The following is a 16,166-nucleotide window of genomic DNA, read 5'->3' as shown; positions in this document are numbered from 1 at the left end:
AAGAAAAGGACCCCAAGAGTTAAGAAAAAAAATGTAAACAGCGTGGCCCCTTTAAGAAATGCTTTTGAGGCTTTCTGGCCTTAACAAGCTGCTGGTGGCCGCCCGCCATCTTGTCTCCCTGCACCGGGCCAGACACCTCCCCTGCGGAACCAGGGAAGCCCCCGGGATTTTCGCCTGCTGGCTGGGAAATATCCGAAAGTGCCAGCCAGGCATGTCAGGTGTCGGGTATTTTCTGAAATTTTTTACCGGCCAGGAGGCGAAAATCCCGGACACCTGGGAGCGGTTTCTGCGCCGCGAGTGCTCCGGGAGGCAGCGTTCCCGTTAATCCGCCCGCCCCGGCAGAGACTCTGGGCTCCACGCAGCTCACTGGGCAGGGCTGCAGCCGCCTGCGGGGCGGGGTTGGCTCCCGTGGCTGCCGCTCTTACTCCTGGGCAGCACCCAGGATCCGCTGGCTGGGGCTGCCCAAGCAGCAGCCCATGTGCCTGGCCCAGGGCCACCTCGGCTGCACGGGGGGCTCGGATACGCTGACCCAGCAGCTGCCCAAGTCCCGGAGCTCCACCAGCGTGCGCCCTCCTCCCCGCGGGGTGATCCCGCTCCCTGCGCGCTCCTGGGCCTCTTCCTGCCGGGCCGCTCCACTCCCCTCCCAGGGACTCCACGGGCCCTGCTGTCACCGGTGTCCCCTGCGCAGTGACCAGACGGGGACCCTGGAACTAGCAGCCGAGGCCTGTGTCATGCTGCTTCCCTGGCTGCTTCTGCGGGTTCCCAGCTGCTTAGCACGGCAGCCCCCTGGCTCCACACTGGCCCCGCCTGGCCCACGCAGCCGAGCCAGCTCCCCCTGCCTGGCCACCTTAACCCCTTCCAAGCCAGTGTGGCTGATGCCCATTCGCGTGCACCCGGCACGTGTCCCACCGCTGCCGTACTGCGAAGGAGGGACAGGCCTGAGCGCGCCCTGACGGGCTGCAGACCCTGGGGGTGTTGGCCCAAAGCAGGAGGGCCAAGGGCCAGAGGTTGGGGCCCTCTGTTTCCAGTGGCCTGGCTCAGCCCCCCGTGGCCAGAGGGGCGCGGCGCAAGGCGGGCTGGGGCATCTCTGAGATGTTGCTTCCGCCGCAGCGGCACCGTGGTGCGAGGTGTCTGGACACGAGGCCCTGCTGCAGCCTCTGGCGCGAAGCCACCTGCCGGAGCTGCCCCTCTCGCCCCTCCCCTCGTGCCCTGCCTCTCCGCACAGGCGCGTTCGGACGCCTCGGGCTGCAGCAAAGCGCCCTGGTGCGGGGAGCCACGGCGGGTACATCCGCATGGTTCCGAGTCACCCAGCGCCAGCGTCGTGCTCTACCGGGCTGGCTCCGTGGAGAGCAGGGCCGTGCGCTCCTGGGCAACCTGCCTGGCAGCGAAGCGATGCAGACAGGCACAAAGGGCAAAGAACCAGTCGCACCAGGCCGCCCTGGGCCAGCTTCTTGGGCAGCGAGCCAGACACCCTCCTGGTGCCCTGCCCACCTGCCTTGTTGCAGTGGGCATGGAGCCAGCCTCCGGCGCTGCGGCCGTTCAGTCCCTCGGCACCGGCAGGACCGTGGCCTCGTGTGCCGGGTGGTGCCGAGAACCTCACAGACGTGGGCCTCCCCCTCCCGCTGCCTTGTTGGGATGTGGCCTGCGGGCTCTCAGCCAGGCCCTCTGCCACAGGAACGTGCTTCCGGCCCTGGGCTGAGGGGGACAGAGCCCCTCCCAGCACGAGCTTCACCTGGGGACGTGGGGCGTGCAGCCGCTGCGCCATCTGGAACCTGCTTTTCAGCTCAGGCCGCTCGCATCACGGTCTGCCCCAGCCGGGCATGAACAGGGGCTAGCCGTGGCACACAGACCCCGCAGAGACCAGCCTCCCCACTGCTCTGTAGAGGCCGTGGCTAGCCGTGGCACACAGACCCCGCAGAGACCAGCCTCCCCACTGCTCTGTAGAGGCCGTGGCTAGCCGTGGCACACAGACCCCGCAGAGACCAGCCTCCCCCCCGCTCTGCAGAGGCCGTGGCTAGCCGTGGCACACAGACCCCACAGAGACCAGCCTCCCCACCGCTCTGCAGAGGCCGTGGCTAGCCGTGGCACACAGACCCCGCAGAGACCAGCCTCCCCCCCGCTCTGCAGAGGCCGTGGCTAGCCGTGGCACACAGACCCCGCAGAGACCAGCCTCCCCACCGCTCTGCAGAGGCCGTGGCTAGCCGTGGCACACAGACCCCACAGAGACCAGCCTCCCCACCGCTCTGCAGAGGCCGTGGCTAGCCGTGGCGCACAGACCCCGCAGAGACCAGCCTCCCCACCGCTCTGCAGAGGCCGCGGCTAGCGTGGCGCACAGACCCCGCAGAGCCCAGCCTCCCCACCGCTCTGCAGAGGCCGTGGCTAGCGTGGCGCACAGACCCCGCAGAGACCAGCCTCCCCACCGCTCTGTAGAGGCTGTGGCTAGCGTGGCGCACAGACCCCGCAGAGACCAGCCTCCCCATCGCTCTGCAGAGGCCGTGGCTAGTGTGGCGCCCAGACCCCGCAGAGACCAGCCTCCCCACCGGTCTGCAGAGGCCGTGGCTAGCGTGGCGCCCAGACCCCGCAGAGACCAGCCTCCCCACCGCTCTGCAGAGGCCGTGGTTAGCGTGGCGCCCAGACCCCGCAGAGACCAGCCTCCCCAGCGCTCTGCAGAGGCCGTGGCTAGCGTGGCGCCCAGACCCCGCAGAGACCAGCCTCCCCACCGCTCTGCAGAGGCCGTGGCTAGCATGGCGCCCAGACCCTGCAGAGACCAGCCTCCCCACCGCTCTGCAGAGGCCGTGGCTAGCGTGGCGCCCAGACCCTGCAGAGACCAGCCTCCCCACCGCTCTGCAGAGGCCGCGGCTAGCGTGGCGCACAGACCCCGCAGAGCCCAGCCTCCCCACCGCTCTGTAGAGGCCGTGGCTAGCGTGGCGCCCAGACCCTGCAGAGACCAGCCTCCCCACCGCTCTGCAGAGGCCGTGGCTAGCGTGGCGCCCAGACCCCGCAGAGACCAGCCTCCCCACCGCTCTGCAGAGGCCGTGGCTAGCGTGGCGCCCAGACCCCAGAGAGCCCAGCCTCCCCAGCGCTCTGTGAAGCTCTCTCTCCTGCAGATAGCCAGCGGCGTGTTTGAGGTGCACCTGCAGGCGCTGATCCAGTTTGCTTCCCACCACGTCTACAACTGTGACCTCTGCACCCAGCGAGGCTTCATCTGTCAGATCTGCAACCGCAGCGGCATCGTTTTCCCCTTCGAGTTCGACACGACCAGCCGGTGAGTGGTGCAGCCAGGACTGAGGTAACGGGGGCGGGGCGGGGCTGTTCTCTCTGTTGTACTCCCTCCGTTGCTCAGCCGAGATCCGGTCTCTGCGCGGTTCCCTCTCTCTCCGGGACTCCCGTTCACACCCGGACCGGCTCTCCGTGAACTCATCCGCCAGTCTCCCGGCCTCCTGGGGGTTCTCTGGTCTCCGGTCCTTGAGCCACAGCCTCAGTTTGGGTGGGCACGCTTCATAGAACTGCTCCATCATGACCAGCTTGAGCAGCTCCTCTGCGGTCTGGGCTCCGGCTCCAGACACCCACTTGCGGCAGTATTGCGCCAGGCGGGAGGCCAGGTCCACATAGGTCTCCCGTGGCCCTTTCTGTACCCCCTGGAACTTCTTCCTGTACATCTCGGGGGTCAGCCCGAACTTGTGCAGCAGGGCCTCCTTGACTCGGTTGTAATCCCCTGGCTGTAGGTCCTCCAGCTGACTGAGCACTCCGGCCGCCTCCTGGTTCAGTGCGGGGATGAGCTCCTGCAGCCAGTCAGCTGGGGGGACCCGTTGCAGTCCACAGGCCCTCTCAAAGGCACTGAGGAACCCGTCTATGTCGCCCACGTCCTTCAATTGGGCCACCACGAGCCTCTCCAAGCGTCTGGCAGTCCTGGGACCCTGGGGCCCATCCGCACTTGGCGCAGCCGGTGCCCCGCCGGTTCTCCGCTCTGCCATGGCCAGCTCATGCTGCCGCTCCTTCTCTCGATCCTGGCGCTCCTTCTCTCGATCCTGGCGCTCCCTCTCTCGGTCCTGGCGGTCCTTCTCTCGGTCCTCTACTTCCAATTCCCTGATCCGCAGCTGGATCTCCAGGCGCCGCAGCTCCGCTGGGCTGGCCCCTGCCCTAGATGGGCTACTTGCAGGCCTCCCGGGAGACGCTGTCTCATCTCTCCGTTGGGTTCCAGCGCTCCTCCCCCTCTCTGAGCCTGACACACTCTCAGGGGGGGTCTGGCTGCTTCCCCTGGGGACAAGATCCTGGCCCTGTGGCTGGTCATTATCTTCCAGCTGGGCAATCAGCTGGGCCTTGGTTGCTTTCCGCACAGGCAAGCCCCTCTCTCTGCACAGCCCCACCAGCTCTGCCTTCAAGAGTCGGGCGTAGGCCATCTGCCCGCTGGTCCCCTCGGTGCAGACTCACCAGTCTAGTGCTGCAGCGCCCCACGATTCCCAGGAACCGCTTCGCTCTGTCTCCAGCACGCCTGGCTCCAGGGCTCTTGCTTCTACGGCGCCTTGTCGCTCGCCGCTGGAAGCTCCATCCACGGGGTGCAGTGCATCCCACTCCTGACACCAGTGTGACGGCGCGTTGGGGGTTCCCCGTCTCCTGCACCCCGAAATGGCACAAACAGACTGCACCAGCCAGTGGAATTGAGGGTGGTTTATTGCTCCTCCAGCACAGCGCAGCACAGATGTAATCTGGTCACAGGAACTGGGCTAGGATGCCTCAGGCCCCCTTGAGATGGGGGAGACTGGGCCCCTAAACTCCAGCCCCTTTCCCTAGCCTGTCTCCTCCATGCCCTCCGACAGCCAGCAACCAACTCACTAACTTCCAGCCCTGCCCCCCAGCCAAGGCAGCATTCCACCTTCCTTTGTTCCTCTCCATGGGGGGTGTCTGGCCACTGGTTTGCATAGTGACTCATCCTGTTTTGCTGGGTCGTGGTCCCCACGGCAGCCAGTGGGGGTTCCCCCAGAGCCAGCAGCATAGAAACCAGCCAGGTACCCCCACTACGTCACAGTAAGCACGTGCTTGAGCTAGTCCTCTGGTGCGCTGGGGGTGGGGTCCAGAAAGGCTCCTGGGTCCTGCTGCAGAGATTTCAGTGCCTGGGAAATGGGCGGGACCCGTGTTCAGTCCCGGTCGGCCCATTGGACCCAGCCGTGGCAGGTGAGTCGGGGCCCAGGGAGGTTCCCAGTGCGGGGGTCAAGGCTAAGTCCCCACTCTGGCACGGTGAATGCAGAAGTGGGGGCCCGCAAAAGTCCCCCAAAACCTGAACCCTCCAGGCCTTGGACCAAAATGTCCCCCCAAAATCCTAAAAACCTAGATGTTTGGGGTTAAAAATCCGCTGCCACCACCCACGTAATGGTAAGAAAACCTGGGAATCCCCGCCCTGAAGTAAAACCAGGACACGCAGATTAACCAGGCCATGTTAATAGGGAAGGAAGAACTTTTACTGTCACCACGATACTCCTGTTACCAGTATAGCGACTGGATGGAAAAGTCACCAGTTAACAAACTCGCGGGGATTCCCCGTGGCCAAAACTTAGTTGCAAAGAGAGGAAACCCCATTTCTAAAGGCACAGACATCACTTGTGTAGCGAGGCTGCTGCGTGCCCAGAGCCCCGACTGGCCGTGCCCGAGGAGACGCCTGCGTTTCACCAGCACGGATCCCTTCAGGCCGCTGGGCTGGGGGGCGGCAGGCTGCCTCCGTTCGCCGTTGGGCCAGTGCGCTGGGACCTCCCGCAGCCCTGCCTCTCCGCTCGGGGACTCGCAGTCAGGCCAGGCGGCCCGGCTGCTGTTTGCGGGCCAGGTTCACAGCTGGCGTGCGCCAGAGCGTCCATGCCTAGGCGGCGAGGCCCCCGCCCCTCTGCTCCCAGCCGTCCCCACAGCGCCGCCTCCCCCAGCCGCATCTAGCAGCACTTCCTGCTGTCGGGCTGGGCCCCAGTGGGGCAGGGAGGGGAGGCAGAGTCTTCGCTCTTAGCCTCCTTCCTGCGTCGCTGGGCGCGCCCTGGGCCTGCGCCGACTTGCACGTCAAAATGAACCTTCCCTCCTCGCGTGGCAACATCAGGGGCTAGTGAGTCGCCTGCCCCCACTGTGGCCTTAGAGACGTTGGTTTTGCCTCCGCTTCCTAAGAGCTGCTTTCTGCTCTCTCACCTGCCGTCAAACCCTCCTCGGCCGGCCGGCCGGGCCTAGCGCTGGCTCTTCTGGAAACACGAGAGTCACCAGCTGAGTCCCGGCAGCTGACCCGTGTTTTCCCAGCTGCCTGGGGAGGCAGAGGCTCTCCCGTCCCTTTGCCTGGCCCTGCTGTGGCCGGCAGGCGGGGCATGGGGTGTGCTGCCTGAGGGTTGCTCTGGGAAGCCTGCTCCTTGCCGGAGGTTGTCTGGAGGGGGATGAGCTGCGCTGAATCTGAGGGACTAGAGATAAAGGCCGGCGGGTGGGGCGGTCGGTGCTCTCTGCCCCAGCCTGGCGCCCCGCCTGTGGCCGAAGAGATGAATTTGCTTTTGCTTTCTTGCAGGTGTCGCGATTGCAGAACTGTCTTCCACAAGAGCTGCCAGGACAGCGTGAAATCCTGCCCCCGCTGCGAGCGCCGGCAGCGGTACCAGCAGCAGCTGCAAGCGGCCGTCCTGGCGGGGCCCGGTCTGTAGCGAGCAGCCGGGCCGTAGGCGGCTTTGCTCATCTGCCACCGACCCAACGCTGCGGAGGAGGGGAAGGGAGCGAGGCCACGTGCTGCTCAGCCCTAGAAAATCCACCCCCGCCGGGGCGAAATGGCCGAGCTGCGCAGAGCCTGGCACAGGCGCAGCTCCTGCTCCCGGGAGCGCCGAGAAGGCAGCCAGGGAGCGGCTCCCGCAGCCGTGGCGCCTCCAGTCACACGAGCCTGGTGCTGCTTACGTTTTGCTTGGGAAGGCCATGCGCCCACTAGCTCTCGGCCCCGTGCACAGCTCTAGGACCTTGGGCCGTCTGCAATACGGGGAGCCGGGGCTTTCCTCCGTCGCCCCTCCAGGAGCGCCCCCTGCTGGGGGAACGCAGAGCGGCCCCGCAACTGGCACGACGCACTCTGTGCTGCTGCGTCTGCGCGAGCCAAGCCGGGGCGCTGGCTCGGACGTGCCGTCTGCTTCTCCCAGAGGCCTTTCGAAAGTAAAACAAACCCCAAACCCTCTGGGCTGCTCCTTTTCATTTCTTGGCCCGCCGGGGCTGCTGCTGCTCTTCTTCCCTTTCCGCTCGGGTGGAGGTGAGGAAAGTGTCTGCCACAGCTCTGGCGGAGACAGGGCTCTGCTTGCTGGGGGTTCTGGAAAAGGCTTTGCCTGCTCTGGGATCCACAGTCCACATTCTCAGTAGACACCTGCACAAAGCAGAGATCCCTTGGCCGCTCTGCTAGCCAGGTAGATCCTTCCCTTGTTAGAACATCAGAACAGCCATCCTGGGCCAGCCCAGTGTCCCGTCCTCCACCAGCAGCCAAGGCCAGGTGCTGCCGAGGGAGGGAATCGTCCAGTGATCCCGCCCCTGTCGCTCATTCCCAGCTTCTGACACACACAGGCTAGGGACACCAGCCCTGCCCATCCTGGCTAACAGCCATCGATGGACCTAACCTCCAGGAATTGAACTAGCTTTTGCTTAAACCCTGTTATAGTCTTGGCTTTCACAACATCCTCTGGCAAGGAGTTCCACAGGTGACTGCACTGCGGGAAGAAATAGTTCCTGTTTGTTTTAAACCTGCTGCCTATTAATTACGAGGGAGGTCCTGCTTCTATTAAGAGCTTCCTTAATGTGCAGCTGACAGGCCAGGCCAGATGAAGTGAAATTGTGTGCTCTGTTTCTCCAGAAGAGCTTTGCATTTGTTGTGGTTTTACCTTCATGCCAGAGCAATGATCCTTGATCCAGCTTGCCTCCTTCCCGCCCACCCATGCATCCAGTACTTCCAGGGCAGACCTGGAAACGATTCCTTTGCAGTCCCCACTGGGTGTCTTACGGGGGGGTGCTGGCTGATTGGCTGGTTTTCCCACCACCCTGCTTCCTGCGGAAAGCAGCCAGTCAGAACTGCTGCAGGAAACAGAGCACTGCCCCCCACGTCTCTCAAGAACTGAAGCCAGTCTTACATGGCACCCAAACACCTGGGGCACCACCGGGTCTCACCGGCCACGCCCTGCCCCGCGCTGCGGCCCCGCAGAGGATCCCATGACCGTGCGAGGGACAAGCCCCACTGGAGCCGTCAGCAGCGCTGAGCCTGCAGGGAGCCGCGCGGGCGGGAGCAGCCGTTCCGCAGGCCGCGGACGCTGCACTCCCAGTAAAGCAAGGGGAGGCCCTGGCTCCGTAGGACTCACAGACTGGAAGGTGCCACGGGACTTGCTGCATTTGCTGAGCCAGCCTGACACGGCTCCCGTCTGCAGCGGCAGGACCATCACCTCCACCAGTGCCTGGTTACGCACTCGCAGCCCCAAACCCGGTTCCACAGCACGGCCTCGGCCCCCATTGCTCTCTGCCTGCCTCCCAGCCCCCTTGGCTCCTCCAGGAGGCGCTCCCTCCCCTGCGCCTGGGGAAGCAGGGCGAAGCTGTGCACCCACTGGCAGCCCTGCGCACACGGGCCTGTGCTGGCGACTCACCTGGCTGTTGCAGAGCCCAGGGCGAACAGCACCCCCCTCCCCTCCCCTGCCACAGACAGCTCTCAGTTCTGGTGCAGGCCTCGCTCAGGAACTCACGGGGTGCCCCAGGGTGCGAGTTGCTCAGGAACACACAGGCGTGCAAGATACTCGTGAACATGGGGGCGTCGGGGGGTGTGAGTTGCTCGTGAACACAGGGGGTGCCCGGAGGTATGAAATGCTCATGAACACAGAGTGTCCGCGAGTGCGAGTTGCAGGAACACACGGAGGTTCCTGGGGGTGCAAGTTGCTCATGAACACACGGTATGCTTGGAGGTGTGATACTCATGAACACACGGGTGCGAGTTGCTCGTGAACACACAGGGTGCCCAGGGGTGCGAGTTGCTCGTGAACACACAGGGTGCCCAGGGGTGCGAGTTGCTCGTGAACACACAGGGTGCCCAGGGGTGCGAGTTGCTCGTGAACACACAGCGTGCCTGGAGGTGTGAGATACTCAGGAACACACAAGGTGCCCAGGGGTGCGAGTTGCTCGTGAACACACAAGGCGCCCAGGGGTGCGAGTTGCTCGTGAACACACAAGGCGCCCAGGGGTGCGAGTTGCTCGTGAACACACAGGGTACCCAGGGGTGCGAGTTGCTCGTGAACACACAGGGTGCCCAGGAGTGCGAGTTGCTCGTGAACACACAAGGCGCCCAGGGGTGCGAGTTGCTCGTGAACACACAAGGCGCCCAGGGGTGCGAGTTGCTCGTGAACACACAAGGCGCCCAGGGGTGCGAGTTGCTCGTGAACACACAGGGTACCCAGGGGTGCGAGTTGCTCGTGAACACACAGGGTGCCCAGGAGTGCGAGTTGCTCGTGAACACACAGGGTGCCCAGGAGTGCGAGTTGCTCGTGAACACACAGGGTACCCAGGGGTGCGAGTTGCTCGTGAACACACAGGGTGCCCAGGAGTGCGAGTTGCTCGTGAACACACAGGGTGCCCAGGAGTGCGAGTTGCTCGTGAACACACAGGGTGCCCAGGAGTGCGAGTTGCTCGTGAACACACAGGGTGCCCAGGGGTGCGAGTTGCTCGTGAACACACAGGGTGCCCAGGGGTGCGAGTTGCTCGTGAACACACAGGGTACCCAGGGGTGCGAGTTGCTCGTGAACACACAGGGTGCCCAGGGGTGCGAGTTGCTCGTGAACACACAGGGTGCCCAGGGGTGCGAGTTGCTCGTGAACACACAGCGTGCCTGGAGGTGTGAGATACTCAGGAACACGCAAGGCGCCCAGGGGTGCGAGTTGCTCGTGAGCACACGGGTGCTCGGGTTAGAAGGGGCCAGTAATGGTCAGGGCACTGGCTGGGAGCTTACTGAGCGCACCGACGGATCTGAAGACTCAGAGCTGCTGGGAGTGGGGGGCCTCTCCTTGAGCTCAGGTCCCAGCTCTCTGTCCCAGGGCAGGCGTCACTCCCTGCCAGGGCTGGGCCCCAGCCTGAGGCTGTCCTGGTCGGGGCATTTCCAAAGGGCTCGTCCTCCGCCCTCAGCCCCGTCTCCGCCTTGTCCCCCCCACCTTCCCGACTGGAGACTGCCGCTTGTGCCTGTGTGTGGGGGGGTGTCACTGGGCCCTGCCCCCCCGGCCTGACGGGACTCCCCAGCTGCAGGGGGCAGCCAGCACCGCCCAGCTTGGGGAGGGGGCCCGGGGAGGGGCAGAGCCCTGGCTCTTTCCTCTCCAGTCTGACCTGCCCCTGGTCTCAGCCCCCCAGCCAGGCTCCTGCTCCTGGGGAGGGGTCACTTGGTCGCAGCTCGTGGGGCTCCGGCTACAACAGCATCAGGCATTGTGTGCGTGCAGGGTTCCCACCCCCGCCTAGCCACAGGCGCAGTGCCCAGGGAAACTGAGGCATGCCCCCAGGGTTACCGTAGGACAGCAGAGCTGTGCAGCGTGACAGGGAGGCTGGACGCCCTCTGTCTCCGCAGCACGGCACGTACTTGCCTGCCGGGCGCTGGGCAGAGGCTGCCGACCTGGCCCCCCTTGCTGAGCTGGCCTGGCCCCAGGCGCTGAGGGGGCCGCTCTCGGGGTCCCAAGGGCAGGAGCAGGAGGCGCCTGAGCCCAGACGTGTTCCACGAGGAGCCTGCCCAGCCCCTGCTGCGCAGAGACCTGACGGGCAGGAGGGTCCCAGGAGTCTGGTTTTCTACGGGACGGGCCGTTACGTGCAACGTGCAATGTCGGTATTTTCTGAATTCCCGGCGGGGCGGGGGCGGGGGAGCGAGTGGGAGGCGGGGCCACGATTGGCGCTGGGACCCTGTGGTCACATGCAAAAGCCGGGGGGGGGGGCTTGGGACTCCCAGCCACTCCCCCCCCCCCCCACCCCCAGCTTCTACTAGCAACTCAAGGGAGGGCCTGCTGGGGCCGTGGCCCCTTGGACTCTGGCTGTGGCCAGTGGCTGCAACACCCCCCCTCCCCCGCCGCCAGCTCCGCTTCCCTCCCCCCTTCCTCTGGCCCCCCCTCCTCCCGTCCAGCCCCGTGGAACCCGCCCCTCCCCAGCTCTGCTTCCCGGCCCCCCTTCCTCCCGGCTAGCCCTGCGGCCCCCCCCCACAAGCTCTGCTTCCCGGCCCCCCTTCCTCCCGGCTAGCCCTGCGGCCCCCAGCCCCCCCCCCGCAAGCTCTGCTTCCCGGCCCCCCTTCCTCCCGGCTAGCCCTGCGGCCCCCCCCCCACAAGCTCTGCTTCCCGGCCCCCCTTCCTCCCGGCTAGCCCTGCGGCCCCCAGCCCCCCCCCCCGCAAGCTCTGCTTCCCGGCCCCCCTTCCTCCCGGCTAGCCCTGCGGCCCCCAGCCCCCCCGCAAGCTCTGCTTCCCGGCCCCCCTTCCTCCCGGCTAGCCCTGCGGCCCCCAGCCCCCCCTCCCCAGCTCTGCTTCCCGGCCCCCCTTCCTCCCGGCTAGCCCTGCGGCCCCCAGCCCCCCCCCCCCCGCAAGCCCTGCTTCCCGGCCCCCCTTCCTCCCGGCTAGCCCTGCGGCCCCCAGACCCCACCGCAAGCTCTGCTTCCTGGCCCCCCTTCCTCCCGGCTAGCCCTGCGGCCCCCAGCCCCCCCTCCCCAGCTCTGCTTCCCGGCCCCCCTTCCTCCCGGCTAGCCCTGCGGCCCCCAGCCCCCCCTCCCCAGCTCTGCTTCCCGGCCCCCCTTCCTCCCGGCCGGTCCCTTCCCCCTATGTTGAAGTGTGTCCGTTTTTTTGGCGGGTTCTACCTGGTAACTCTACTGTGAAGAGTCCTCCTCTGGAGCCAGGTCATGCTAGCTGGCTGACGGGGGGAGGGGGGGGGCGTGTGTAATGGCTCTGGCAGGCCGTGCTAGCTGGGGGGGGGCATGTGTAATGGCTCTGGCAGGCCCTGCTAGCTGGGGGGGGGCATGTGTAATGGCTCTGGCAGGCCCTGCTAGCTGGGGGGGGGCGTGTGTAATGGCTCTGGCAGGCCGTGCTAGCTGGGGGGGGCGTGTGTAATGGCTCTGGCAGGCAGTGCTAGCTGGGGGGGGGGCGTGTGTAATGGCTCTGGCAGGCCGTGCTAGCTGGGGGGGGCGTGTGTAATGGCTCTGGCAGGCCGTGCTAGCTGGGGGGGGGCGTGTGTAATGGCTCTGACAGGCCCTGCTAGCTGGGGGGGGGCGTGTGTAATGGCTCTGGCAGGCCGTGCTAGCTGGGGGGGGCGTGTGTAATGGCTCTGGCAGGCCGTGCTAGCTGGGGGGGGCGTGTGTAATGGCTCTGGCAGGCCGTGCTATCTGGGGGGGGCGTGTGTAATGGCTCTGGCAGGCCGTGCTAGCTGGGGGGGGGCGTGTGTAATGGCTCTGGCAGGCCGTGCTAGCTGGGGGGGGCGTGTGTAATGGCTCTGGCAGGCCGTGCTAGCTGGGGGGGGGCGTGTGTAATGGTTCTGGCAGGCCGTGCTATCTGGGGGGGGCGTGTGTAATGGCTCTGGCAGGCCGTGCTATCTGGGGGGGGCGTGTGTAATGGCTCTGGCAGGCCGTGCTAGCTGGGGGGGGGCGTGTGTAATGGTTCTGGCAGGCCGTGCTATCTGGGGGGGGCGTGTGTAATGGCTCTGGCAGGCCGTGCTAGCTGGGGGGGGCGTGTGTAAGGGCTCTGGCAGGCCGTGCTAGCTGGGGGGGGCGTGTGTAATGGCTCTGCCAGGCCGTGCTAGCTGGGGGGGGGGGCGTGTGTAATGGCTCTGGCTGGCCGTGCTAGCTGGGGGGGCGCGTTTGTAATGGCTCTGGCAGGCCGTGCTAGCTGGGGGGGGCGTGTGTAATGGCTCTGGCAGGCAGTGCTAGCTGGGGGAGGCGTGTGTAATGGCTCTGGCAGGCCGTGCTAGCTGGGGGGGGCGTGTGTAATGGCTCTGGCAGGCAGTGCTAGCTGGGGGAGGCGTGTGTAATAGCTCTGACTGGCCGTGCTAGCTGGGGGGGGCGTGTGTAATGGCTCTGCCAGGCCGTGCTAGCTGGGGGGGGGCATGTGTAATGGCTCTGGCTGGCCGTGCTAGCTGGGGGGGGCGTGTGTAATGGCTCTGCCAGGCCGTGCTAGCTGGGGGGGGGCATGTGTAATGGCTCTGGCTGGCCGTGCTAGCTGGGGGGGCGTGTGTAATGGCTTTGGCAGGCCGTGCTAGCTGGGGGGGGGCATGTGTAATGGCTCTGCCAGGCCGTGCTAGCTGGGGGGGGCATGTGTAATGGCTCTGACTGGCCGTGCTAGCTGGGGGAGGCGTGTGTAATGGCTCTGACTGGCCGTGCTAGCTGGGGGGGGCGTGTGTAATGGCTCTGCCAGGCCGTGCTAGCTGGGGGGGGGCATGTGTAATGGCTCTGGCTGGCCGTGCTAGCTGGGGGGGGGCGTGTGTAATGGCTCTGCCAGGCCGTGCTAGCTGGGGGGGGCGTGTGTAATGGCTCTGGCAGGCCGTGCTAGCTGGGGGGGGCGTGTGTAATGGCTCTGGCAGGCCGTGCTAGCTGGGGGGGGCGTGTGTAATGGCTCTGGCAGGCCGTGCTAGCTGGGGGGGGCGTGTGTAATGGCTCTGGCAGGCCGTGCTAGCTGGGGGGGGGCGTGTGTAATGGCTCTGGCAGGCCGTGCTAGCTGGGGGGGGGCGTGTGTAATGGCTCTGGCAGGCCGTGCTAGCTGGGGGGGTGCATGTGTAAGGGCTCTGGCAGGCCGTGCTAGCTGGGGGGGGCGTGTGTAAGGGCTCTGGCAGGCCGTGCAAGCTGGGGGGGGCGTGTGTAAGAGCTCTGGCAGGCCGTGCTAGCTGGGGGGGGCGTGTGTAATGGCTCTGGCAGGCCGTGCTAGCTGGGGGGGGCGTGTGTAATGGCTCTGGCAGGCCGTGCTATCTGGGGGGGGGCGTGTGTAATGGCTCTGGCAGGCCGTGCTAGCTGGGGGGGGCGTGTGTAATGGCTCTGCCAGGCCGTGCTAGCTGGGGGGGCGTGTGTAATGGTTCTGGCAGGCCGTGCTAGCTGGGGGGGGGGGCGTGTGTAATGGCTCTGGCAGGCCGTGCTAGCTGGGGGGGGCGTGTGTAATGCCTCTGGCAGGCCGTGCTAGCTGGGGGGGGGCGTGTGTAATGGCTCTGGCAGGCCGTGCTAGCTGGGGGGGGCGTGTGTAATGGCTCTGGCAGGCCGTGCTAGCTGGGGGGGCGTGTGTAATAGCTCTGGCAGGCCGTGCTAGCTGGGGGGGGTGTGTGTAATGGCTCTGGCAGGCAGTGCTAGCTGGGGGGGGCATGTGTAATGATTCTGGCAGGCCGTGCTAGCTGGGGGGGCGTGTGTAATAGCTCTGGCAGGCCGTGCTAGCTGGGGGGGCATGTGTAATAGCTCTGGCAGGCCGTGCTAGCTGGGGGGGCGCGTGTGTAATGGCTCTGGCAGGCCGTGCTAGCTGGGGGGGGCGTGTGTAATGGCTCTGCCAGGCCGTGCTAGCTGGGGGGGGCGTGTGTAATGGCTCTGGCAGGCCGTGCTAGCTGGGGGGGGCGTGTGTAATGGCTCTGGGAGGCCGTGCTAGCTGGGGGGGGCGTGTGTAATGATTCTGGCAGGCCGTGCTAGCTGGGGGGGCGTGTGTAATAGCTCTGGCAGGCCGTGCTAGCTGGGGGGGGCGTGTGTAATAGCTCTGGCAGGCCGTGCTAGCTGGGGGGGGCGTGTGTAATGGCTCTGGCAGGCCGTGCAAGCTGGGGGGGGCGTGTGTAATGGCTCTGGCAGGCCGTGCTAGCTGGGGGGGGCGTGTGTAATGGCTTTGGCAGGCCCTGCTAGCTGGGGGGGGCGTGTGTAATGGCTCTGGCAGGCCGTGCTAGCTGGGGGGGGCGTGTGTAATGGCTCTGGCAGGCCGTGCTAGCTGGGGGGGGCGTGTGTAATGGCTCTGGCAGGCCGTGCAAGCTGGGGGGGGGGCGTGTGTAATGGCTCTGGCAGGCCGTGCTAGCTGGGGGGGGCGTGTGTAATGGCTCTGGCAGGCCATGCTAGCTGGGGGGGGCATGTGTAATGGCTCTGGCAGGCCGTGCTAGCTGGGGGGGGCGTGTGTAATGGCTCTGGCAGGCCGTGCTAGCTGGGGGGGGGGGCGTGTGTAATGGCTCTGGCAGGCCGTGCTAGCTGGGGGGGGCGTGTGTAATGGCTCTTTTCCACGGCTGATTGCTGCAGCCGCCGGGTTTCCCTGGGCCAGGGGGAAGGCTGCAGGCCGTAGGGATTGGCTGGGTTCCAGCTGGTCGGAGGCTTTGGTGGCCTTTTGCTTTCCTGTCCCTGGGGGCCGTGTGCTGCGCCCAGCCCCTGCCGGAGCCGCAGGAACCACCGGGCTCCTGACGCTCTGCACAGGCCTGGGCTCTGGAGCTCCGAAATCAAGCGCTTCCTCTTTCGTTTTTCTAGCGTGAGCCTGCGGCTTCCCGTCTGGAGCCAGCGGGGGGAAAGGGGGCGGCTTCTGCTGCAGCAGGTGGGTTTTGCTCTCCTCCCGCCCCGCCGGTACCTGTGAGCTCCTGCCCCGGGGCCCCAGCAGAAGCCGGCTTGGGCAGCCTGGGGTGCGAGGTGCTGCAGCTGCGCCGGGCTCTGCCCTGGAGGCAGAGTGACCCCGTTTGCACTTTGTGGGGGCAGGCTGGTTCGTGCCTGGGACGGGATTCCCGGGCCCGCCTGGGCTGGGTCGCGAGGCTGCCCCGTGGCGAGCTGCAAACCCCGCCAGGCGCTGCGATGGCTCAGCTGTCAGCAGGGGAGCCCCACGCCCAGCTGGGCGGCGGGAAGGCCCTCCAAGCCATTGGAGTCAGGCAACGGCCAATCAGCGATCACGCCAGCACCAGCCTGGTGCCCCCAACATCCTGCCTCTTGCTGCTCAGGGCCCCCTTGGCCACCGCATGCCCACGAGTGAGTTCAGCCCCTCGCAGAGCGGGGGCACCCGGCAGCCCCACCGCCCTCCCAGGGAAAACAGCAAACAACCCTAGAACCCCGGGGCGGGCAGAGCCCTCGGGGCACCAAGGCAGGACCAGCCCAACTCCATCAGCCCAGCCAGCGCTTGGTCAAGCTGGGACTTAAACACCCCTAGGGATGGAGACTCCACCCCTCCCGAGGGAACCCAGCCCAGCGCTTCCCCACCCGCCTGGGGAAATCGTTTTCCCAATATCCAACCTGG

General features: G+C 66.3%; 1 protein-coding gene across 7 annotated transcripts in view; it reads left to right on the top strand.

The window, feature by feature from the left end:
- Positions 1-7,162, top strand: part of PLEKHM1 (pleckstrin homology and RUN domain containing M1) — a 37,918-nt gene extending 30,756 nt beyond the window's left edge. For 6 of the 7 annotated variants that reach the window (XM_075911675.2, XM_075911670.2, XM_075911671.2 and 3 more), the window contains 2 exons: positions 3,108-3,265; positions 6,521-7,162. In XM_075911675.2, the coding sequence (XP_075767790.2) occupies positions 3,108-3,265; positions 6,521-6,650 (288 nt within the window). In that variant the 3' untranslated portion in view covers positions 6,651-7,162. Of the gene's footprint in view, positions 1-3,107; positions 3,266-6,520 lie in introns of those variants that run through there. The other variant, XM_089773982.1, reaches the window with a different exon arrangement.
- Positions 7,163-16,166: the final 9,004 nt, after the last annotated feature.

The sequence above is a fragment of the Pelodiscus sinensis genome, chromosome 29 (genome assembly GCF_052426305.1).
Source record: "Pelodiscus sinensis isolate ZL-2025 chromosome 29, ASM5242630v1, whole genome shotgun sequence".
In the NCBI taxonomy this organism is placed as follows: Eukaryota; Metazoa; Chordata; order Testudines; family Trionychidae; genus Pelodiscus; species Pelodiscus sinensis.
The sequence above is the reverse complement of the archived record's forward strand: the minus strand, read 5'-3'. Positions and strand labels throughout refer to the sequence as shown.